Source organism: Anopheles gambiae, chromosome 3 (genome assembly GCF_943734735.2).
Source record: "Anopheles gambiae chromosome 3, idAnoGambNW_F1_1, whole genome shotgun sequence".
Lineage (NCBI taxonomy): Eukaryota > Metazoa > Arthropoda > Insecta > Diptera > Culicidae > Anopheles > Anopheles gambiae.
Genome location: NC_064602.1, coordinates 11,603,328 through 11,628,946, shown reverse-complemented (window position 1 = coordinate 11,628,946; position 25,619 = coordinate 11,603,328). Strand labels below are relative to the sequence as shown.

Sequence of the window (25,619 nt, the reverse complement as noted above, 5' to 3'; positions counted from 1 at the left end):
CGTAGGACGAACACAAAAAATGAAGAAATATCTTTAACACCATGGCAAACTCAGTATTCACCCAATCCAAGTGCCACAAATCCATTAAACGACCACTAAACGGGTTCTAAACGACTCAGGCTCTCAACCTAAACGGAATATAGAAAGACTTCGTTTAACAGACGACAAACGACTCATGCATTCTAAAAATAGTAAAAAAAGGCTGGGGTGGCGCCCATCTGTTGGTGGAATACCCATCCAATGGGGCTTCCTCGCTTGAAGGAGAGCTTTCTCATTCCCTCTGCACTGTTGTATGGTTTCGCATTGAAGTTATGGCATTGCTAGAACTAGTACGGCGATACGATTGCTTAAATACTAAACTCCAATGTAAACCACCAGCACTGAAGCAAATGAGATTTGAGCTAAGGTCGTTGGTGTTGATACCCGTATCTGACCACACGACCATTCACTTAGATTTTTGCTCGAAAAGTTAGAAGGGTATATATGCCATGATTCGATAAAAAGCTAGGCCAAACACATTACAAGAAAAGGATAGCAATATAATAACGAATTATGAAACTCCATCTATTGAGCAAACCAGTGAAGCTATGGAGCTTAATCTGTGGCGCTTGGGAAAGCATTGCATTTGATGGATAAATATGTTGTGCAAGTATTTCAGCCATTTTTGCATAAAAAAACAATAAAAAAACCACTTAAATTTGAGATCCGGCGAATGGCCGTGCCTTGATGAGCGAAAAAAGTTGGCACTAGCCGCCGCCACCCCATTCTCTCTCTCTCTCTCTCTCTCTCTCTCTCTCTCTCTCTCTCTCTCTCTTTCTCTCTCTCTTTCTTTCTCTCTCTTTTTCTATCTCTCTCTCTCCTTCTCTCTCTCCTTCTCGTGTTCATCTGTTCATTTCTTTAATTCATTCGATCTCCATTGCACGTGTTCTTTTCGAACGTAATAGCAACAGCGGTAAAATAATCTCACAAAAAATTCAAACAGCTTTAATTTACATATTCAAACAGGACTGCTGCACAAATGTAATGTAAACAAATTAATATAAAATTATAAAAATTAACGGAGGCTTCTAAATGTGCTCATTCGTACAATCGATTTGCTGGCCACACTGCTGACAACCGCATGGGAAGCCGTTTGTTATTGTTTACAGCACCCGCAGCGGCTTTTACATAACTGTCAACCTTCAGCATGCTGCGACCGACTCACCGGCTACCCTTAATTTTACAACGCTTTCGGCATGCAAAAACGCATTGGGTAAGTGGGGGAAAGGTGGACAACAACGCAACAGTACAATTACTAAAACCACCCCTCGATTAAATCGCATTTCCAGTCCGAGCTGCGGAAGAAACAGTTCCCCAAGGACCGGGCGCTGGAAAACTTTGACGATTTCTACGGCTCCGTGTTTGGGGCACGATGGAAAAGCGTCCGGATAGCGCTGCAGTGCAAACACAAGTACATCGCACTGGTGAACCAGTTCGGCGACACGGAGGACACCATCCGGCTGCTCCAATCGGACGGGGCAATAAGCTTACGGGACATTTACTTGGCACGCAAGAGCGCACTGGCGAACGGCGAAGAGCAACAGCAACAGTTGCCCGCCGGTGGTAAAGTGTTCAAGATGGGCGACCGCGTTGCCGCCTTCCAGGCGAATCAGGAGCGCGCGGAAACGGACAGTTTGTACCGGGCTAATCCGAGTGCGGCTCCCAGCAGCTTGAGCACATCGAACAGTGGGAGCGATTCTTCCGCGGAAGCAAAGGTGGTGGATTACAAGCAATCGCTCGACAAAAGTTTGAAGGATGATTCGGAAATCGACTACCAGCGCATGGTCGATCCGGCTGTTGGTACGGCAGCGGCACTGCACGAGTTTGTGCCCGCCTCGAAGCTGAAAGGCATGGAGGACTACGTGTTCGAGTCGGAGCATTACAAATACTACAGCAACAGTACCGATTTTCCGCTCAAAATCGAAATGGACGAATCGTTCACCATCCCGGAACAGCTGCACCTGTACACGTACGAACGGGCGAACGTGTCCACCTTCCGCAGTCCTCGCAAGTGTAGCACGGGGGTGTTGTCGCACTTCCTGTTCGATGGAGCTTCCTGTTTGCCCCCGCTAGCGCTCAACGTGCAGCCGGGTGATCGGGTGCTGGATGCCTGTGCGGCACCGGGTGGCAAATCGTTGCTCCTGCTGCAAACCCTGCACCCCGGCACGATGGTAATGAACGATCTGCAGGAAAGCCGCTGCAACCGAATCCGCCAGCTGATGCGCCAGTATTTGTACGATTTCGACGAGAAGTGGAAGCAGAAGCGCTGCTTCATCACGCAGTCCGATGCGCGCAACCTGCAGGAGTACTCGATGTACGATCGGGTGCTGGTGGACGTACCGTGCACGAACGATCGCCACTCGGTGATGGAGAACGATAACAACATTTTCAAACCGTCGCGCGTGAAGGAGCGGCTACGGTTGCCCGAACTGCAGGCGAGCATTTTGGGCAACTGTTTGAAGCTGTTGCGACCGGGTGGAACGCTCGTGTACTCCACGTGCAGCCTAAGCCCGGTACAGAACGATGGTGTGGTGCATATGGCGCTGAGTAACGTGTTCAGTGAGATTGGAATGACCGTTACGATCAAGTAAGGCACGCTTGGAATCGTGCAGAGAAAAAGGACTCAAATAATAACCTCATTTTCTTGCTTTCAGAGACCTCAGCCTAATGATGCAACCGCTGACGGATATTTTTAAATTTGCAAACCCGACCACACTCAAGTACGGGCAGCTTGTGCTTCCCTTCCTGCCCGCCAACTTCGGACCAATGTACATCTGCAAAATGGTTCGGAATGAGTAGTAGTAGTAGAGAGAATAGATGTGATGGGTATAGGTATAGGTGAGGCTGCATTTATTATTGTTAGCCTGCGAGAGTAAATGAAGATTCACGCTTTAAGCTTCTTTTTCTTCGGTTTGGCTGCGATCGGTGCCGGTGCTTTGAAGACGGTACTGAAAGTGAAAGAAAATGATGTTAGCATTCGATAATTTGATGAATATGGAAGTCGCCACTTACTGGCAAGTGGTACAGATGGGGCTGAATTTGCAAAAGATGGACAAACAAACGGAGCAAACGTAACCGATGTCGATCAGCTCGCGGTGGCAGAAACATGCAGCACGGTAGTCCACCTTCACCGGTGGCGGAAGGACGAGCTTGCAGCGCATCTGCGGATCGGGCAGGAATACCCACTGGAAAAGGAAGGCACATAAGTTCGTTATTGATTGCACTTTCCCACCCCTGTCGGTACTGCTATACCAACCAAAAGATACTGTAGAAAACCCTCCAGCTGCTCCAGCCGAAGGTACTGCCCGCCGGTAATATCGCACCCTTGCTGCAGCAAACTAAGCGCTTTATCGAGGGCACACACATCTACAACCACGCCCTGCTTTTGTGCGGTGAAGAACACGTTCATGTACGTCATGTACTGTGAGGCACACTCATTACTCCCGGTGACGACCAGCACACGTGAGTTAATCTTCGAACCGGGTGCTTTGTTGCGATTTATCTGAACACAAAAAAAAAATGTGGGTGAGAAAAGGCAGAATTGCACCGCAATAGGGCAGCATTAGTTACCCGCGCGATGTAGCAGAGTGCCATCGACATGCTGCCGGCCAGCAGGGATTCCGTCGGTGTCGTTAAAGGTGGCGCCGTGTTGATCATGTGCGCTAGCTTCTGCTTGATCGTTTTCTCCACCAGTGTAAACACTTCGTACTGCCCGTCGACCTGCCGGATGTCGAGCGGTTTGCCGGGTGTTGGGTACAGGAACTGGCTGCAAATTTGGGTAGAATGAAAGGATGAGTTATTAGCATAGCAGTAGGACTAATCATGCCATTCTTACGTCGCATGATGATGGCAGGCCAACACTGCCAGCTTGTTCTGTGCCTTCTGCATCAGGTGTGCGTTCGCGAACGCCACGATCGAGTCGAGACATTGCGTGAGGTTGTGCGGCTTCTCGCGGATGATGCGCTGGGAGGGATTGGTATCGAGCACGATTACCAGCAAGCTGGCGTCTTTGTTTTCTGTGAAAGCACAGTGAAATTGTTGGTAAGAAGGTAAATTACACTTAAAAATGGGATATTCGCTGTGAGCACGTACCGTCCATTGCGGCTTCCTAGTTGGTTTGTTTTGTTTATGTTCGCTCGCCTGTTTGACAGCTGGTTTGGAATAGTGAGCGCTCACTAGTCATTTTATCCTTAATTTTTTTTTAAATTTTATAAATTAATACCATTACCGTATTAATACACGATGCGCAATCTCAGATTGCGCATATATTCGTTTTATCAAAACATAAGTCATTTCGCGTAGCCAACCCTAAGCTATAAACGTCATTTCCATACATTTTCAGATTGCGCCAAGATTGCGCATAAATTTTCAAGATTATATGTCCGAGGCAAGGTGTATGGATATTAGGAGGTGAAGTGCTTCAGAGCAAATTGACATTTCACGACTTGACATAACAATACTGGGAGCTCCGGTATTAAAATCGGGGAGGGCTGGAGGGAGGTATAAAAAATTGTAAGCGATTTGACATAACAATACTCAATGATGGCGCCCGGAAAACGCGCTAATAATTCACCTTCTTAATAAACACACCTTGGTCCGAGGTATATAAATTTTTTTTGACAGATAAATATATCAAACCGACCCGTTTGACAGATAAATATATGCGCAATCTGAGATTGCGCATCGTCTATTGCTACGGTTACAAATTCATTGATTAAATATTGTTATACAGGCGGTCCCCGAGTTACACGGTACCTCTTATGCGCAGATTCGGAGACACGCGGTTTTCTAAATTTGACAATTCTTTGAGCAAATTGTACTGATTTAACACATCAATTGCAAATTGCCAAATAATTTCCGTTTTGATCGAATGTTAAAATCTATTTCAAAAGGTTTAAAACAGTTATATTCAGTCAGAATCATCAAATAATTCATAAAGTGACTAAAACCGCCCCCTATTTGCCAAATTACACGAAAATTAGTGATATTTTAGCTAGAAATCACGAGATTCGACTTACGCGGAAATTCGAGATACGCGGTATTTTGCGACCGTTTTCGGTCCCCATTAACCGTGTATCTCGGGGACCGCCTGTATAACCACACGAAATTGTGGAATGTTTCTACGGAAAATGTACGGATTTTCTCATTATTTTACTTTTTTTATTTCTCAGCGCTACCACCGTGTTCTTGGAATTGGCTGCGTACTTTTGTGTTACTTCTGCAGCCAGTGTAGAAAAACGTGGTCCATTTGAATTTCAATTTCTTTTAACGGTATTTCTACTTTTCGTGCTACATAAATTGTAATCTAAATCAATTCTGCGAACTACTTACCACTAGTGATGGGCAAATACCCTCTTTTCCGGAGTCAAACTTACCAATAATTGTCTGGATGATAATGGACAGTCATTTTGAGAATTAGCAATTGCAACGTCCACCTGAACTATTCGCCCGGACGCTACCGGACTCGTTCAGACTCATCCAGACCCATCCGGGCTCATCCGGACTCATGCGGACTGATATGTGCTGATACGAACTGATCTCGACTGATCCAGATTGATCCGAACATATCCGGGCTGATCCGGACTGCTCCGGAGTCGAATCCGACTATGATCCAGAGTCAGATTCATATTTCTCGCACCGGAGTTCATCCATGACTCCACTCCAGATTACCCATCACTACTTACCACATCATTACTACGAAAGGACACATTATCATTTAGTTTGAACTGTCATTTTTTATTTAAAATATCACAAACTAATGCAAATATGAGACAATCGGGACACAGAGGGCGCTTTCTTTAAAAAAAGGAGAATTGTAAACAAAACATTACCATAAGTATGACTTGAATATGACCCAAATAATGACTAAACCCCAATGTATGCGATAGCTTAGTAGCACTCTTAATCTAAATCGTACTCGTTGTGTTGTTTGACGACTGAAGAAGACAAAATTCGAAAATAATATTAAAAAAAAAACTCTCAAAGCATTTGTAAACTGATCGCTCCAAACTCCCATCCAAAACGCAAACGCAACATGAAGCTTAGCATGATGATTCTAATTCTATTCTGTTGCTGTTGTTGTTGGCGCTGGTTGCTCAGTTTGAGCAGATGGCCATCCCGCTCCAGCCGGAGTTGGAAGATAGTGTTGGCACCGCGAGAAACTCTTGTGGCTTTTGATCATCTTCAAATGATACCTGCAAGTAGAATGAACAGGCCCATTAAGTTAGTTGATAACGAAACAGGTAAACACTAACGCCAACGCACCCAAGTGTTCTGCAGAAGCTCCCGATGATGGTGAGCGTCGGAGCAGATCTCCGTCAGCTCGGAGTTAAAATCGATCAGCAAGCTGCGACATTCGCTCTCATCCCGCTGCTGCCCGCCACTGCTGTTCGATTCGCTCGATACAGCTTTACGCACCAGTTCCTGGCTACCGCGCAGTTCCCGCTCCATGCGCTCCTCCAGCTCCTTGCGCTTGCGTTCCGCGTGGAACTGCTTGCTCTGCCAGATCTGGAACGCACGCTCGAAGCTGCGCGCCACCGTCAGCGTGACGGTTTGCGCCATCTTGCGCTTCTGGCACAGGAAGGCATGGCACACGAGCGGTCCCTCGAGGTTGATCTCCTCCGCCGTGCGCCGGAAGCACATCTCCTTCACCTCCGCCTCCGAGCCGAGCGTGCAGCCGACGAACGCAAACACGTGATCGTGGTTGGCGTCGGCCGAGCAGTACGAGATCTGGTAGATCGACACCTGGAGCAGCGTTTCGCCGGTACCGGTGTCGATCATCTCGATGCCCTTCGGTGAGATCGACAGTGAGACGCGCTGCAGCTTCTTGTTACCTGTCGGAGAGAATGGATTGAAATTGGATTAGCTTAACGGAGCTTGTGGAATTCTAAGTTGACACTAACCCTTGGCGGCTGTTATGATGCTCTTGACCGCTTCCGCCGTAGCATTCTCGGACCGCGGAGTAGGGACGGGTGTGTTGCCGAGGTACTTCACGCTGTAGCTGATGGCTTCGTTCGAACCGTCCTCCAGTTCGTCGTGATTTTCGGAAAAATCTCGAATACTGTTCGCTAATGCAAGCTCCTCGCACAACTCTGCAAGAAAAAAAAGGGAAAGACAGGCTCATGCAATTAGTCATTTTGTGCGCTCACAAGAAAAATCGATGTAATTATGTTCGCTTTAAATTGTTTGCAAAAATTCAAGTAACCACATTCCGTGTTGCCACATCGGACGAACGATAATGGTTGGAATATTAAACAACCTGTCGCTTGGCTATCGCTCCCGTTCGCTATCGAGCACCGAGCCCCCCGCCACCAAATGTAAATCAGGTCCGTCCGATTGGCACTTTCAGTGCAAAATTGGCGCCTGCACCGAGCATCAGAGCACATAGAAAACCTGACACCCGCCGTTAATGATGATAACCACACACACACCGTTTTGCAATCGCGCCAGTCGGCGGCCGGTGCCGGACATTGAATATTGATAGAGTGCTGCTCCTGCCAGAGCCCGTGTTGGTCGTGTTGCATAAGCTATATCAGCTGCAGCAACTTCGGAGCAGAACATGCACATTTATGGTGTTGGTGCTGAAGCTGGTATGATAAGTAACTGAGAGACCTAAAGACAGCTCCATAGCGGACACGCCACCAATGACTTTGTTGAAGAATGGAATGGGGCATATCTCCCATTTCATGGAAAACTTGATCGATTATAGATAGAGTGTGGATCGACTTTTCTTTTTAGGGCAGGTCGTTGTCGATCACTTGTCTGCAACTGTATTGCCAATTTAAAAGCTGTTAATATGCAAATTATGATTATAATCAACGTTAGCAGTTGAGTTAAACTGCGCAAGGTGAAAGTCTTCAGGATGTTGAAAGTAGGGCTTGGTGTATTTATGGATAAGATTTCAAACGCACATCCTGTAAAATGTGTTACTTCAATCAGGTCTTATCACGACCTCGCGCATCATGTTGAGTCTCTCTTTCATGTTACGAATAACGAATCGAGTATGAAATCAACCATACGACAAGATACTTTAATTTCTTTGACTTCATCTATGAATATTCTTGGGATTGAAACCTCTGGAGCATTAATGGAGCAGTATTTTTACAGTGCTTCTCATAATTTTGGGACACTTTTGTAACTGTTTCTTACGACGGGAAGGGAACTTTATGTCACGAGAATTGGACTCTGCAGCACCATTGTTTGGATAAGCACATCAGAAATTCCTATTGCATTCCAAATTAGCATATGGCGGCATGTACGGTGCCGTAGAGTCCAATTAACGTCACACAAAGTTCACTTCCCAGCATAAAGAGTCAAGAAAGGGTCCTAAAATTGTGAGAACCTATGAAAAAAAAAACACAGATGATTATGAATTGCCTCACAATTTATCCTTATGTCTTTTTAGGATGTCTAAATTATGAATTTATACTTGAAATTAAAAAAAAAAAAACAATCTTCCTTGCGTAATTCCAGAGTTACGCGATTGATGCATAATGCATCGTATCTCACTCGTGCAAATCACTGCAAAAGCGCTCCACTTGTTCGAGTGAAGCTTGAGAAAATCACTGAATGGGTTTAGCTAAAAAAAAGGAATTTATATTGTATTTGATAACTGTTGGCACAACATTGCACCAATCTCACATATTTGGACAACCGCGTATCACCAAATCCTCGTTATTCGAGATTCCTCGGAACTCGGGAACAGATTGTAATATCAATAAACGAAGATGTGTATAAAATAACACATGTTACTGACATTTTACATGTACATTTACGAATTGTAACTCTTTCTATCGTTCCGAGCCATCCTACAAGATTTAAATATCTTGATGTTTTACAAAAAAAAATGTACAACTTGGGAAACTTTGAAATTTTTTTTAACGAAAAACGGACTGATACGGTCCAATTCCAAATCTTGAATCTTGAAAATTATAAAGCAACAATTAGGGTAAATGTACCAATAGTGGTGCAATTTGTAGTGGTACCGATGTGTTTTAATGGATTTAAAGTGACAGGAAGGACAATTTCTGAATATTTCAACACATATGTTTTGGAATATGTTTTATCTTCGCAATCACAACCATTTTTACCCTAAAATACATCAAATTTACGAAAAAATACATATTTTTGTGACTGCTTCGTTGTACCTATAATGGTGGTATGGTTCCTATAGTCGTCGTATTGTGTTCCTATAGTGGTGGTAAACAAAGATGCATAAAAAACGGTGTATAATATCAATGAAACTTAGTCTCGAAGCTGTTTTCGTATGAATAGCAAGGATTACTGCCATAATATTGGTTTCTTGCATAATTTTATCGTAAAAAAATGTATAAATTTGATTTATGAAACTATTCACTAAAGTTCACTAACACCTGTTGTCAACCTACACCCGGAAGAGTGTGCTTGATTTGAAGTCAATTTTTTATTCAGCCAGATAAGCGAATTTTGGCCTGTTTTTGGTAAATTACCTACATAAAACTCATTTATGTTGCTTATTTTGGTGAAAACAGTACGACATGTCAAAAATTTCCTCAAAAAAATCTAAAACGTCCTGTTTTTATTGATTTTATAACTATAACCACTATAGGAACATGCCTGTTTTGTGTACCTATAATGGCACTATGGTAAAAAACACTTAAAAATGCATAAATATGGTCAAAATGCCAATAATTTTAGTAAAAAAATAACATTCCATACCAGTCATGTTGAAAAACTAGTAATTGCGTGGGTATGTGATCATTTAGAACGTTAACAGAAATATGAGTTTCGTTATGAAATCCTAAGGATTTTGGAAAAATGTTGACACATTTCACAAAATAATGGATTTTTCGGTCACTAAGTAACGGAATGGCCCCATTTAACTTTTAAACCCTTTGTAAAAGGCTAAAGAACATTTCACACTAACTTAAATAACTTAATTACTTTTAATTTGCCCTATGAACCGTATTTTAGAGCAATAGCACCACTATTGGTACTACCACCACTATAGGTACATTTACCCTACTCTTATGTTACGAATTGTTCTTGAATACTCATAAAACTTTGACAAATAATTAACCTTGCCTTAAATCACATATGTTTTTAAGCCTCAACATTAATTAGTAACCGTAACTGTCAAATGAAGATTCGTGATTTGTGAATGATTTGCGAATCAATCGTATTATTTGATAGTTTATATCCTACAGTATACATATCTTAAATTTTCATGCTTGAATCACCTAAATCATGAATCATGAATCACGAATCAAGTCGCTTATGACACGGCGTCTAACTTCAAAGGCGGCACCTTTTTTAACCTTTAATTGTTTTAAATTCATCTTGTAACACATGCCGGTGAATGATCTTTCTAGAATAAAACGAGATTAATGAACTGCATTTCCGCTGACCCCAAAATTCGAACGATACGAGGATGCAGATACTGCTGGCTGCTGCTCCGATAAGCAATGCTTGCCCAGTCAGCCAGCCAGCCACCCAAACCCATCTGCCCATGGTAACACCAGCAGTCATGCACCCCAGCACAGCATTGTGCATCTAGTTGTAGTGCGTTTGCCGATAGGTTACATTCAGCTGTGCAAATCTGTAGGAACTGGAGTAGGAACCGGGCCCCGCCAGTGGAACCGCAAAACCGTGCAAAAGGTGAACAAGCTTCAGTTAACCTTAACCATCAACAACACAACCGGACCGGGCTGTGCATTATCAAATTCGGGGCCAGCGACTCGCCGATTGTACTGGCTGTGGTTGTGTTTGCGCTATTGTGTGTTTACCATGCATGATCCATGATTCATGCCCAACAGGCAAGGCAACGTTTTCCTCCGATCAACGCTTGGGCAGCTTTCCCCTCGTTGGCGGTGCCGATTGCTTCCAGCCGTTAGCCGTTCAATTGATGATTGCGTTTGAATTGAAGACGAACAAATCCTTTTGTTTTGGAACGGCATGCCGCTTGGGCAGCACCAAAGAAAAGCCAAAGAAAAAAGTGTGTGTGTGTGTCGAGGCAATCATCTCCTACTCGAACGCATAATCATTTGGTCAACCCACTCCCCAAAAAACGAGGTATTTTCAAGCGTTCCGGCTCGCGCGGTTACGTTATGTTACCCCCATCCGTAAAGGGGAGGACTTGGGATTGATTTTTCCGCCCCAGGCCGGCGCCTGTATGCTGCTGCCGGCGATGATTTGATTCATTCACCACCCCGACACACATCGGGACAAATGTATGCGGCTGAGATCCATCCACAAAATCGACAAGCGAATTGAAGTGTTTCGCTCCCAGAACACGACGGTACACGACGGTACACGACGTGACGCGAAAAGCACAAACATTCAATTCATTAAAGTGTAGCGCAACACTAATGTGCCATTAATGTGCCGCAAACCAACCCCGAAATGCCATTCGCGGTTTGGATGGGAGGAATTTTATGCGTTATGCGTCGATCGTGTGTAATCATCGGCTTTTCTTCACGGTAGCGCATTAAAGCCTTGCACTAAAATCTTTTCAAACTTCTTTTCACGGTTCACTTCACAGGTTACCCGATTTAGGTGCGCAAGTTTTAGTACGACTGCGCTAAGGGAATGTGCGCCTAGTGTGTTTGATTGCTTTAATGAAAAGCGTTTTAGGAGGTTTGCAAACTGAAACGAGTGTGCCAATTTCTTGTAAGAATATTGTTAAACGCTGTCGATCGTTAAACAAGGTAAAATAGCCTTGGTAGTTTGTAAAATGATGTTTTTTTGTCAATACCGTGTTTAATATAGGCCTATAGATAACTTGTCTGAGAATGGCTGGACTAATTAGACTAGCTTCGTATAAATCTTTTAAGCGATGTCCAAAATGAAAATATGCATTTTAAAATTGTTTAATTATGTTTGTTTCCATGATCTGTACTGATTTTTTTCCAATTTGGTTTACCTAAGAGCGATTTCCACAACATGCATATTCTTTTATGGATTGATCAAATCCAATTGGATGTGTTTGAAATATTGGAAATTCATGAGTCTTGGTTGCTGGGAATTATCTGATATGATGAACTAGTTAATTTGGCCAGGTTACAGGGCTACGCAAAAAAAAATCAAATATTCCCTTTACTGTATAGAGTGCACCGAAAACAATTGTCTCGAAACCCAATTAAAATGAGCCACTTATGACCATCTCTTAAGAGTCCTAAAACCAAAACCAAAACCCATACTGGTCCTGACATCACCTTTTCTAGTTCAAGAACTGCACAAGACCTAATGCCTGCAGGATCGGCACTGAACCTATTGTTTACCTATGCAAGTTCAGGACCCGATACTGAGCCCAAACCGAGCCAGGAACCAATACTGATCATGATATACCTGGAACTTATCATGAAACCTGCCCTGGGACCTATCATGAATACATACCGGTCTTGGAACCGATCATAAACCCATATTGGATTTGGAACTGACATGACTACTCATGAATCCATACCAGTCCTGGAACTGAAAGTAAACCCTTAAAAGACCTGGAACTAATGCTGAACCCATACCGGTCCTGGAACCGATAATGAACCCATACTGGTAGTAAATATGCAGTGTAGGAATTAGCGTAGGAAATTTTGTACAATTTGTATAGTGATTGTTAATGTCCTTTTCCTTTCTTAAGAGATCTGTCTTTATACTTTTCATTTCTATAATTTATTTATAATATTACATATGCTTGCTTGCCTTTATTTATCTCTTTTCTTTACAGAACAAGAGCTATAGTCGTTGTTTTTCTTTTACGTAAATAGTGCTGCCTTAATGTCTTTGCGTAATTCACTACAAACTCTTGTCTGGAAATGGGATACTTATATACCTCTGCATCTGATGCCTTGCTGTTTCAAAATTATATTCGTCTACCCCTTCCAGACAGAGATGAATCGATTGCACAGATACCAAAGTACCGGTTGACATAATTCCTTTCCCATTAGGATTTCAATGTCGTTGCAAATGAACAGCTCAGATGATTATTTGTTTAATTCAAATAGGAAAACTAACTTATTACAGTACCATGAGAACATTTCGAGAACGTCAAAAAGCATCTGTTCATACTATTATTATATTTCAGGTATAATATCTAAATGATATTAAAGATGCAAATAATAAATAAAATCAATTAGTAATAAATCAAACAAATTTGATTATTAATTATATGGATTCTTTTAAAAACCTGATTTGTTAAATTGTTCAGATTATTTCGTCAAGAATATGTCCCAACAAAATATTAAGTAATATTTTACAAAAAATTTAAATTTAAACAAAAAACACATTGGCATCAAATGTTGTCTTCATTGCAGTTTCGTAAAACAAAACTATTGAAAAAAACCCCTCAATTGCTCCACCATTATGCGCAATTCACTGCGAACAAATCCATTTAACTCGATCATCGTACAATTATTTCTTGCCCGAACCCACTCGCTCTCAGCTCGCCATACTCACTCTTGTGCTTGGAGCTATTTTTCCAGATGCTCTTGAAGAAGGCCATCCTGTGCTCTTGTGCTGAAGGACGCCGGTACAAGAAGAAAAAAATACCACTACGATGAAAATCACACCGAAATGCGTCGTCCCCGCTCACTCCCGCTCGACGGGTGTTTCTTTTCCGTTTTCCGTCCGAAAACGGTTTCGATTTATTGATGACGGCACGGCACACGTGCGCGTCGACTCGAAGGTCCTTCTCCGATCGCGACTCGAACACGCACCACACAACACACGACACACCTGCTGCTTCACTGCACTTTGGTTCACTTTGGGGCGCACGCAATGACACTTCCCGCGCACTGTATTCACTCCCTTTCTTTGAGGGGGGTGGGAAATTCACCCCACAAATCAAACGGATCACTGGCGGGGTGTGCCCAGCCCAGTTCGATCGAACACCAATGAACAAGAGCAGCAGGCGCTGCCGATCAATAATGCCTGCTGCAAGGGGGGAGTGCTGGCAAATGGATCACTTACAAACAAACACACACATACACGCACACACACGCACAATACAGATCGCTGGTCCCCCTCTCTGTGCTGGGTCGGAAAGTTTCACTTTTAATTTATGGACTTATAAATCAATTGGAAACGGGCCGCCTGCCGAGCCACCCCGTTTTATACGCCGTTTTGCGAATTTCTCGTAGTGTAGGTACGTTTGGGTGCACGATGGGAAGATTTGCTTATGTTTCGCAGCAAATGTGTGAACAAACTGCTAGCTGGGATTGCAAACAGCTGTCGTTTCAGTATTGCTTGTCATTTGCACTTTAATTCTGCAAAGAAAATAGAGAAAAAACATTTTAGGCTTAAATTTGGTTTTAGTAGTCAGTATGTTTCCTTCGACGTTGCTCTCGAAAGTACGATAAAAGGGATAAAAATAGCGCTTTTCCACGACACCAATCAACTGAAGGAAAAAGAGAGAGAAAGAGAGAGAGAGAGAGAGAGAGAGAGAGAGAGAGAGAGAGAGAGAGAGAGAGAGAGAGAGAGAGAGAGAGAGAGAGAGAGAGAGAGAGAGAGAGGCAGTCGCACGTGATGGAGGCAATGTCCAATCGAAGTAAGCTGCGCCAAGCAGGATCGAAGCCTCCCTTCACCGATGCACGGAAGCAATTACACTAACCGCACAAACCTTCACCCATTCACACGGTTCACGGGTTCCCTTCTAGTGACCACGAACCACACACGAGCAAGAAAAAAGCACAGGCCTTTAGCCGCACATGCCCACCAGAATAACAAGTGAACAAGAATAACTGTTTGGTGGTTGAACTTTGATTCTTCTCCTCGGAGGGTGATGCAAATGAGCTCAAATTAAAGGACGACACGTCACGGAAGGACAGAAACGTCACCAAAATAACCGTTGTTCAGGGAACGCCAAACCACGTACCGAACGCGCTGGAATCTGAAGGAACACACACCGAACAACACACTAAAACTGCTTTCAAACACAACACGGCACAGCACCCGCCGATTGCTGGGCCTGCCCGCCTGATGTTGCCCGTAGTAACACTAACACCCCCCCCCCCCTCCTCTCCACCCGTTTACAAGGAAACCAATCCACCTTTTCCACCACCCAAAAAGCAGAAGAAAAAAAAACAACATCAAATCATCCAAGCGTGTTACGTATCGCGGCACTCGCGCAGTGGAAAACGAAAGGAGAGCGCACGTGCATCGAACCCCAAGCAACGGGTGGAAGGGAGCGGTGAAAAAAGCTCAACCCGCGCGAAGAAAAACCCTCCCTCTCAACGCTTTGGCGCTTTTCTCTCACACCCGCTTTGCTCTTACCGTGAAATAAGTAGTCTTCTCCTTCTTTTGCCTTTTTTTCTTCGCGCTTTCGTTTCGCGCACGCGCGCTGCTCTGTTTCGCACGACGCGAGCTGGCGTGGCTGTGTGGCCCTTCCTCGGTGACGGACGATCGTACAGTGAAGCGGTTGGATGCTGTGATTTCCTCCCGAACCCGGTCCCGTGCGATCGGTCGGGGTTGGACTTTTCCGCGCCAAACACTAACACACGTGCGACATGTAACGACACAGCGTTGCGCTTAAGCGAGAGTGCGCGCGCGGATTTGTTCTTGCGCGCTGTTTTGTCTATTCGAATGCGCGCGCGTGTGTATCAGTGTGTGTGCCCTTTCGCCAACAGGGTGTGTGTGTGTGGGGTTTTTTTTTTCTTATCACTTTACTCGTTTCCTTTAGCGGGTGTTTTGAGTTTACTTTTTCTTTTTCGATTCTATCCGCATAGACTCATGCTTTGATTGTTTGTAGGGAATTTTAAGGAGTTTTCTTTCGCTCTATTAGATTGATTTTGAACAGATTGCTAATGTTTGGAATATGGGAAAAATACAAAATAAGAAAATAAAGAAAAAAAAACAGAATTAATAAAAAATACAAATGCATTTTTCCTCTTTTTGTACATCACAATGTCGTGCAACAATGGAAAAGCATTAGTAGTAGTAGTAGTAGTAGTAGTAGTAGCAGTAGTAGTAGTAGCTGTTGTTGTACAAGTTGAAGAAAAAACGAGTAAAGAAATGAAAGAAGAAGGAGAAGATGAAAATGAAAAGAATAATAATAAGAAGAATAATAAGAATATGAATAACAGTAATTAGGAGAATAAGGAAAGAAGTAGAAGAAGAAGAAGAAGAAGAAGAAGAAGAAGAAGAAGAAGAAGAAGAAGAAGAAGAAGAAGAAGAAAAGAAAAGAAGAAGAATAAGAATAAGAAGAAGAAGAAGAAGAAGAAGAAGAAGAAGAGGAGGAGGAGGAGGAGGAAGAAGAAGAAGAAGAGGAAGAAAAAAAGGAAGAAGAAGAAGAAGAAGATGAAAAAGAAAAAGAAAACGAATCAACCAAAGATGAAAAAAGAAGTAGAAAAAATAGAGAAAATGAAACAAATAAAAAGGAGATGAGTAAGAGAACAATAACAAATATAACGGCAGGAGGAGGAACTATAAGAAGACTATTAGAATAAGGGACTAGAGAGAAAAGAAGTAAAGTGAAGGAAACAAGACAAAAGAGAAAGGAAGGAAAAATAAGAAGAAAATAGTAATAATTTATGTCTCATTTCTAACAGATATTGTATGAAAAATGAGTTCTAAGAGATCAAAGTTTTACATTTAACAGATGTGGTAAATGATTATCTATTATTAGAGTAACTAAATGTCATCATGTTCTGCAGATTATTTGGGTTTTATCAAACAATTCCTAAGTATTTTTGAAACGCTAAACGCTATTGAAACAGTGCATATAATCATACAAATCATACAATGAACTGTTGAATTAAAAACTAGATTATACCTCATTATACCTATTGTTTAAAATTGAGAAAGAAACTCGGCATGATGCATTTACCTCGCTAATAATCTTTGCATGAGTTGCGACTCTTCATTCCGCTTCCGTGAAGTTAAAAGGTTGTCAATCAACCTGCATCGATCAGTCAATCGATCAGTCCATCCTTCATGTTACATTGAACCCCGGAAGCGTTTTATGAAAAGAAGCAACAGCATCAGAGGTTTATAGTTGGAATGAAATAGTCACAATTATTATAAATATGTTTTATCATCAAAATGTATCAACAGATCAACCGATTGCTTGAAAAAAAAAATTACACACTTTATGTTTCGAAATTAACTTTGGACATATCAAGCTTTTCCGCTGTAAAGTTAAATTATGTGCAATTACCTAAAACCACGCTTTATTTAACAATAATCTTCAACAAAAACAAACACGAAAGAGATCGAAAGTGTTTCCAGAAAAAAAAAAAATAAAAAATAAAGTGCATTCAGTAAGTGCATTTCGACGTTCATTCGCACGCTCGCACGGCAATTCGTACCTCGCGGTTTCGTACGGAGGCACCTTTCCCTCCCCCGCGGTAGCAGCAACCGGCAATGAAGGCAGGTGCGTGCGAAGATTTCCATCGGCCGCTTGTTCCGAGTGTGAGTTTTCCACCCATTTAGGCCTTATTGCTATGCGCGATACCGCGAAATGCTGCCCGTTCGCGCACTCTCTTCCGCATTAGATGACGCAACTTGAGGACGGCAACGGCCAATGCGGCCAATGAGGAAAGGAAAGCGAAGAGAAGATCACATTTCGAGCGTCCCTTCCATTGCACGTTAGATTGTATGGGGAGTGGAAAAATTGCGATTTTTAGGTTAACGGGGTGACGCGCGCGCACGTTATCACACGCACTGTCCACGTCCCCGGGGGCGTATAAGGGTCGATCTATCCGTCAAAAACCCAATCCCGTCAATCAAATGTGCATCATCGTCCCCTTCCATCGTGTGGTATTGGAGCGTACCGGCGGGAGAACTAGAAAGGAAGGAAACGGGAGCACCAGCCCCAATACTTACAGCCTTCGCCGCGCGTAGAGTTGCGCAAAACCGGTCAAAGATCACTTGCTCCTTCGGGAGTAAAAAGGGGGTACAAACTACTGAAAGGGTGGAAAGGAAAGGTGTGTACTATCATTATTACCACCACCACCAACTGAACTGCCCCTGTAGCTGTTCTTGTTCTCGCATTCTCATGCACCCGTCTCGTGCAATTCGTCACGCGGGGCGGCACCACCGAGATGCAGCAGCAATTATCGGTCTTTGGCGCAACCAAGGCCGTCGGTTTCCGTTTCGCCTCTGTATTATCAGTGGTGAGGCACGGGCAGGCAATCGGCAATCTCCGGGACGCATTCGCTGAAGTGATTATGCGAGTTGATCAGTTTTTAAGTTGTTGGAATTGGGTGTGTTTTTGTTTGAGTTTCGCTCTATTTTCTTAGTAATTTATAAGTTTTTTTTTTCAATTTGTTTTATGTTATTTTTTAGAAGTTTTAGTTTCGTTAATGAACATTTTCCTATTTTTATTTGTTTTATATAGTACTTGTTTAATTTATTTAAGTTCTTATGCTTCTTTATGTCTTTCTTCGTTATTTATTTGTTCTTGATTGTTGTCTTATTAATTTTTCAGGTTTTTTATAGTTCAATTTATTAAAAAAAAAGATGTTTCTAAGATTTCATCATAATATTAAAATCGATATTTAAAACAAAAAACAACAATATTCTTTGCTAAATGAAACGATTCTTTCTACAAACACTTCAACTCGTAATTACGCTAATTCGAAAAGTGCGTCGAACTGGTTCTGGCCCGACTTGAAACTGATGAAACGATTCCAGCAGTAAAGTTGTCAAGTATCCCTTCCAACTCCCCCCTTTTGTACTTGCCACTCGGCTCGGGGATGCTGTGCTTCCTCCCGGAATGGTCAATGTGCTACCGACGCCACTCTCCCAACCCGTCCACCTCACAGCTTCTGTTTTTCTTTATTTCTGGAGCTTTCTTTCCTTCTTATTCATACACCTTACAGCATCAGCAGCAGCTTGGTGCAAGGTGCATGAATGTCTAAGTAGTGCGACGCATGCAGAGCTAGAGCTCTGGGTATCTGATAGCATCTGGAGTGTAGACAGGCACAGCGACACGACATTTCCTTCCTTCACCATCTCAGGCTCGAGGTTCGAGGTGTGCGCTGAAATGATGCAATCGCAACACCAGATAAAATCATCATTAGCGTGCTCTTGAGCTCTCTCCCCCCGTTGGCCAGATTGGTTGGTTGGTCGTCGCACGCAAGGAAGCAAACTGCACTCTCTACTACAGTTTTTCGCGTGGTGTAGGGCAAAAAAAGCCCAGGAAAATGGAATTGATGCGTGTTCAGTTTGCTGTTGCGTGTGTGCCAGAGCAGAGATGAAGAATGTCTTGAAGATGAAGACGTAACGCCTAGTTACACATGTAGAGAAGGTGTATCTTCACAGTAGCATAACGGAAGTTAGACCTATATATATGAACAAGGGATAAGCTTTTCTATTTAAACAAACCAAAAGCCCTTTTGAGATCCTTTCACCATCACGAACAAAGGTGATTTTTAAATCTATATTCTGCTCATGTTACCATTCTGCTTATGCGGAAGTTGCCTCGTACAATGAGGACCCAGCAAGAGCGCCAAGTCATCCCCAGGGATCTCTATGTAAGAATGATTCTTGAGCTCTTTTTATCTGCTTACCATTAAAGGAGTTATTGGCATCGTGATCAGTGTGAAATTATCGACCTCAAGTCCTGTGCCTATGTGGATGGTGGTATGCGATTTTGTCCCGACCGTTCCGACCGCTCCGAAGGCCAACGGGTCATAACGGGAAGAAGGTGGTCGGGGGACAATGCTCTTAAAGGGTCGGCTCTTGTGTGCGCTAAAAGGGAATCGGTGGTCGGTGGCACGCACTACGCCCCACAGGCAAAGGTGCAACTAATGTGATGGTGAAGCAATTTGTAGGATGAAAATGATCATGCATAATGTTGGATAGTTAATTGCAGGACCAAATAAGGCGTATGACTTTTTTGCTGCTGTTATCAGTAGTTTTTGCCGACTTTTGTATGTTGAGGCAGTTTAAAAAGTTATTCTCAATTTTCTCTGACTATTTTTTATAGTTTTACGCTTAAAATAATATAGAAAGGAAAATATGTAAAAATAAAAAAGAGCTCATAATGAACACAAGAAGAGAGAAAATGTTAAACTATACAAGCTAATACTTTGTACAGTTTAAAAAAGCGCAATAAAACCAAGCACGAACAAAAACAAACTCGCTAAACACAGAGAGCGATAAGGAAATGCAACCAAAACAAATGATAATCAAAAACAAAACGTGCAAAACAAAAACACTACAAAAACGGATTTTGAGTCACGGAAACGCAGGAAGTGAAACAGCGTGTAAAATCCCCTCGGTTTTGGGGTTTTTTACAACACTTTATCAATTTAAAGATAGTCCCGAAGCAACGTCATCATGCCTGATAAACAAATTTCCGCAAAACGGGGCATTTAGGTGTAAATGCGCATGCGTTTGGGTATTTTTACTAAGCTCCGAGGGTATTGCAAGTGTGATCTGCTGTGCTGATTTGTATTGCGTTGTATCGCCCTTATAAGCAAGCGGCTCCATAGCTCAGCTGGTTAGAGCGTCGTGCTAATAACGCGAAGGTCGTGAGTTCGATCCTCTCTGGAGCCAGAGAATTTCTTTTTTTCTTGCTCTACGGCGGACATTGACTACCTCTTCTCGATTGTTTTTTTTATAAGTAATGAGATTGTTTTGAGCGTGTATGACGCTAACAAGAACTGGACACTCTACTCCTTTGGAAAACCCGTTGCGCATATTGGAAACTTCCACTGTTTAGCCCAACAAAACAGGAAACTGAGTCATCTGCTCATGAACCTTTAAGCATCAACGGCTTTGTAAACAATAATTTCACACATTTACGAGTAAGAGTAAATAACCAGGATAGGTTACTACTCCTTCGTCATCTAATCACTCCCTTGGCCAAAGCATAGACGTTTTTGAATTACGTTTTTGCTGTGCTGTTTTCTTTCCCCATTCGCTTCATTTCTGTGTTATCCGGTTTGCCGGTGAAGGAATCATTCTTTTTCTATTGTACTAAACAAGAAGGAACATCCTCTTTCGTAGTTAGGAGTATACTGCTACGTAACAGAAGGGGTCAAATTCCGCGCCCGTGTGTCTGTTTGTCGAACATGCTGCGCAATTGAAACATCATAGAACGAGATGTGGGGTTTATGTTTAGTCCTAAATTGCAAACTCCATCGCGACACAACAAAACACTTGTGTCTTTCCGTGTCAAGATCGTGGCTCGTGAGGGCCTTGGTGTTTTGATATTATAGAGAACACACTGTTTTGCGCTTGGAGCGCTCGCGTGTGCGCTGCTGATAAGGCTTGCGCGTCCACTTGCGCGAGCAGGCACGTTATTTAGCGCATTTAGCGTTTTGATAGCATGCCCTGGTCCTGGGATCCGGTCCAGTCTATGCGCATTACTGACCTATTCAACAATCGCACACTTACATAAAAAAATGTGCGCAATTACACGACGGATGCGTGTGCGCGCAACACGACAGATTCATTCATTTCCGTTCCAGATCTTGTTGGACGATGTATGTCTGGACTGGCTCCATGTGCCGCTTTTGTTGCTTTCAATCTGTGAATCTTTCTTATCTGTAAAAGAGAACAATGCGTTTAGGTAAATAGGCTTAATTTTATACACTTTTTTTTTCTTGCAAGTTTCACTTTATTTCTTCGATTAGTTTGTCTAATTACCATGATCCAAGTGGTGGTTGTGTATTTTGTTTCTGGTTCCACTATTTTCTGGCTTTACTTTTTAATGTTATTGGAAACGCTCTCCTCTTTATTGCCTGGTTAAGCAATTTCTACTATGCTTCACATTTCTTGTTTCACATTTCATTACAAAAAAAAAAAACAATGTGTGTTTCCTTTTGCTGCGTTTTTAACCTTTTTATGTATAAAGAACTTATAATACACGTACAAAAAGAAAGGACTTTTCGCACGAAACAAAAAGGGGAAAGGAAAGCTATACACACATACAACGATAGGATCAGGGGAGGCGCTTCAGTAACTTAAACTTTAATAACAAAGGAAACAAAATATAAAATAACTTCCGTGTGAGAAAACGTTGTGTGACTACTTTCGTCATTTGTTTTTATACATACACCGGATGGGGGAAAGTACCTAAAAATCCCCCCCCCCCCCCCCACCGCACTTGTGTTCAATTTTACACAGTCCATTTCCATCTTCAGCTTGTTTTCTGCTCTCTACTAGTGGTCTATATTTTTCATAAACGATGAACGACTAAAGCTTAATGCAGAAACCAATCAACTTGTTTTGCTTATTTGCTTACTTCCACCACTCTACTTTGAACAGAGTGCAGTGGTTTGCGCATTAACGTTTGGTGATGAAAAGTCTACCTTCTTCACGACTAGCACTCCCCCTTTCTTCTCGCGCCTTTTTTATCATGCGCGTCGTCCAATGCGCGATAAATGCTACATACACACCACTTCTTCCTTCGAGGAGTATTTGCTCACTGTTTTCATTTAGTTATTTATGAAACATTCACCCCCACCATCCGTTTGTTTCCCTAATATCAAAGGCTTGTAACTGCCCCACACAAACCACAGGTTGGTGGTGTGCGCGTTCTATATTGTTTCTGCCACGCTAGCTTACATTCATTAAATTGTAATGGTTTTCTGGTTTGTTTGCAGTTTGCATTTGTTTTTTTTTTTTTTTAATGCACGACTGTTGGGTGTTGCTGCAACAAGCGACCCACGTACAAAGGAAGATATTGGTTGGTTTTGCTGTGTTACTTGGTTAACTATCTATTTATATGTATATAGTATTCGCTTTATATTGTGTGTGTTATTTGTATTACTGCTGTTTTTTTTTTTTTGCTAATCTTTTCAATGACTTTGATCGAATGATTACTCTGTTTTGGCTATTTGAGTTGCAATTGCATTCGAGCGTAGAAGAGATCTCTAATCTAACTGTAGATGATCGTTTCGCATCCTCTGTCCCTGTTCGGATCGTTCCTGAAATTTGGTATTTTGCTCTTGGCTCAACACCAAGCTGCTGTCCTGATGGGTAGCAACATTGCTGCACTGGAAATAAGAATCGCGATAAATTTGCCTTCATATAAGGATTGTTGCCTTTTCTACGTTTTCTAATTGATGTTTTGAATTCCAATAAGAAATTTCCAATAAGCAAGATAAAAGCTGTAAAGCTCCAGGGCAGGGACAAGCTTTGCTGAGCATTTAATAACAAGCGAATAATAGCAATAGCGAGCGAAAGAGCATTTGATTTGCTTAAGCATTTTAGACCTACAAAATGTGAGCTTTTTAGGTTTGTGAAGGGAAAACTTTGAGCATTTCATATTAATTCAAATTAATTTAACATTACACACTGGTAGCACACGGGTTGGCCGAATAGAAGCTCAAGCACATGATATAATGAAGAAAAAGTAGAAAATGATTAGGAAGAAGAAGTATTTTTTCAATTAATAGCATACACAATTAGTTCGGAAAACTGTTTTCATGAAGGGAAATAATAAAAAAAAAACACACTTTAAAGCTGACCTAACAATGCATGCACAGTTTTGAGCGATTTTGGTGTGTTTGGTTTGTTTTGCGTTTGCGTTGACGATTCTTAAATAGTTCTTTAAGTTTTGTTCACTAATGCAACAATATCTACGCGCAAGGGGCAGCAAGCGGAAATTGTGTTACCTTTGCCTCACACTACAGCACTACACACACAGCGGTTTCAGCAAATTCTGTTTGCCAGCTTGTTCTATTTGTAGCTATTTTAATTTTAATGTCTTTTTTGTGTAGCATAATAATTTCCCCGTTTTCTTTTCTTATGCTCTTGTTTTGTATCAGGAAATAAATGTTTTTTTCTTCTTCTTCTTCTTTTACATATAAGCTAAATAAAGCGCATTTAAATCGTTGTGTTTAGTGTGGTTTTGACTGTGACAGTAGGAATATTGTTTTTCTTTTACCGAAAACGGAAACAGCGACGGCTGTGAGTGCACCAACAAACGAGAACACTCGACCGAAAGATAATAGATAAAGCAAAAAATGGATGAAACTCATTTTAATCCAGCTATTTAGAAAGTAAATGTCCCCAGATAACTAGCTCCACAAAACAATCACTAGCCAGTGAGAGAGATAGGCTTGCCTAAAGTGCCTGAACTAAACCGGGCCAGACTAATGCCACTAATTTTGGGATCATTAAATGCGAGCTTTACAATTGGAAAGCTGTTAATTATACTTTCCCATTTGATTTGATTATTTTGTTACGCTTTTTGCAACAGCTTTTGCTTGAATGTATTCATTCATTATCCCCCCCCCCCCCCTCCAGAATGATGGATCGCTATCTCATTTAAGGATAACAATTAACACAAAAAATGCTTTACCTCTCTATCTTCGTTCCCTCCATCGCACTCGTCGTTTCGTTCTCTGTTTGGCATTTTCGTTTGCATCTTCTCGTCGTCTAACTGCTTACAGAACTACATTGGTGTACGGCTACGTTTACAAAGTTGTCCCTTTCTTTTACGTGTACAAATTGCTGGCTCCTTCTTTGTGTGTGCACGCCTGTGCTTGTGTGTGTTTGCAACGTTTCGTCCCGCACCAGCAGGACCGTCGGCGGCAGCATTTTTCTACTTGTGTATGCGCCAGTAAGTGTTTGTTTTCTTTTAAATGATCCTACGCCACGGTAGTGTCTGTGAGACACATACCCAGCTTTTGCCTTCATCCTAGTATAGAGTTAATCATGTTCGAGGGAAAAAATGGGACATTCTAAAACAAAAGAAAACAAAATAATCTATACAAGAATGTTCAGTATGTATCCGCAACAAAGTAAGAGAGTGAGTGAGACCTTGCTCCTTCATTTCTCTCGCCTCCCTTCGATCATCGTGTGACCGGGTGGTAACCACATTACCTCACCTTTTCCCTCCCATATTTTGTTTGGGCCAGCGGCTTCTTCTTCTCTCGCGTGTGTATAAATAGTGGAAAACTATCTTTGTACAACTTAACATCAGAACTTAATCGATACAATCGCCTTAGCTTTTCGTTTACCCACTCCGCCTGGCGCTAAATACAACCTATTATTAATATAATCTCGAATATAAATGTGTCTTCCTACATCATTTCGCGATCATTTCTTTAGGGCCAGTCCCAGCCACCGGCAGGGAAATCAAATTGCTTGACTACGCCCCACCACGTTGGTAGTGGTGAGTGGGTTGTGCCTTCAAAATAAATACACTGCATCATGGGGCGCATCAAAAACTATCGCGAAAACAAAAACCCGTCTTTGTTGTCCTCCTTCCGTTTCGAGCGATCCCTTTGCCTGGGGTTCCTTGTTTTTTCACCACAACCACTTCCACACGCCCAGCAGCAGTGGTTTGAAATAGCGATTATATCGCTTCAACCACCACTACACAGCAGCAGATGCGACATGCGGGGGAGAATGAGGGCAGGAGAAGGAAGCGCTCTATCGAAAGAGGCGCTACACCTTGTTTCACTTCTTCTTGCCACCGCCGCCCGCCGCCACGCTCTCCTGATGTCATGCGGACGTTTCGTTCGTTTCCTGCCAGCCCTCGCTGTCGTCGTCGCTTTCGGACGACTCCGACTCGGACAGCTCGATGGCGACGCGACGGGCAAGGATGGAGGCCACATCGTGCAGGCCCTTGTTGCGATCGTTCTCCTTCGCCTCGTGGTTTTGCTTCTCCACCTTGCGCAGTTTGATACCTTTGTGGGGGGGGAGAA

General features: G+C 42.5%; 4 protein-coding genes and 1 non-coding gene across 12 annotated transcripts in view; 2 read left to right on the top strand and 3 right to left on the bottom strand.

The window, feature by feature from the left end:
• Window positions 1–1,133: 1,133 nt before the first annotated feature.
• Window positions 1,134–2,934, top strand: LOC3291733 (5-methylcytosine rRNA methyltransferase NSUN4). The gene is made up of 3 exons (XM_061661837.1): window positions 1,134–1,252; window positions 1,329–2,626; window positions 2,694–2,934. The coding sequence occupies exons 1-3, from the start codon at window positions 1,187–1,189 to the stop codon at window positions 2,836–2,838; spliced, it is 1,509 nt and encodes a 502-aa protein (XP_061517821.1). The 5' UTR covers window positions 1,134–1,186; the 3' UTR covers window positions 2,839–2,934.
• On the bottom strand, window positions 2,867–4,344 carry LOC1277449 (general transcription factor IIH subunit 3). The gene is made up of 6 exons (XM_061661838.1): window positions 4,132–4,344; window positions 3,875–4,055; window positions 3,610–3,805; window positions 3,296–3,541; window positions 3,052–3,224; window positions 2,867–2,987 (listed from the first exon to the last, which is right to left on the bottom strand). The coding sequence occupies exons 1-6, from the start codon at window positions 4,136–4,138 to the stop codon at window positions 2,924–2,926; spliced, it is 867 nt and encodes a 288-aa protein (XP_061517822.1). The 5' UTR covers window positions 4,139–4,344; the 3' UTR covers window positions 2,867–2,923.
• Window positions 4,345–5,754: 1,410 nt separating this feature from the next.
• On the bottom strand, window positions 5,755–21,745 carry LOC1277450 (low density lipoprotein receptor adapter protein 1). Of its 5 annotated transcripts, none has more exons than XM_061661201.1 (8): window positions 21,607–21,745; window positions 21,355–21,504; window positions 16,835–16,937; window positions 14,630–15,809; window positions 13,468–14,276; window positions 6,942–7,130; window positions 6,304–6,872; window positions 5,755–6,233 (listed from the first exon to the last, which is right to left on the bottom strand). In XM_061661201.1, exons 5-8 carry the CDS (start codon window positions 13,511–13,513, stop codon window positions 6,135–6,137), a joined length of 903 nt encoding a protein of 300 aa, XP_061517185.1. In that variant the 5' UTR covers window positions 13,514–14,276; window positions 14,630–15,809; window positions 16,835–16,937; window positions 21,355–21,504; window positions 21,607–21,745; the 3' UTR covers window positions 5,755–6,134. The 5 variants fall into 5 exon arrangements, with proteins under 5 accessions (XP_061517185.1, XP_061517183.1, XP_061517184.1 ...); XM_061661199.1 differs by having other exon boundaries at window positions 15,283–15,809; XM_061661200.1 differs by lacking the exon at window positions 16,835–16,937 and having other exon boundaries at window positions 15,283–15,809.
• Window positions 20,438–20,511, top strand: Trnai-aau (transfer RNA isoleucine (anticodon AAU)). Its single transcript has one exon. It is a non-coding gene; the product is annotated as a tRNA-Ile (tRNA).
• Window positions 21,554–25,619, bottom strand: part of LOC1277451 (actin-binding protein WASF3) — a 29,852-nt gene continuing 25,786 nt past the window's right edge. For 3 of the 4 annotated variants that reach the window (XM_061661197.1, XM_061661195.1, XM_061661196.1), the window contains exon 6: window positions 25,211–25,601. In XM_061661197.1, the coding sequence (XP_061517181.1) occupies window positions 25,417–25,601 (185 nt within the window). In that variant the 3' untranslated portion in view covers window positions 25,211–25,416. Of the gene's footprint in view, window positions 25,602–25,619 lie in introns of all 4 variants that reach the window. The other variant, XM_061661198.1, reaches the window with a different exon arrangement.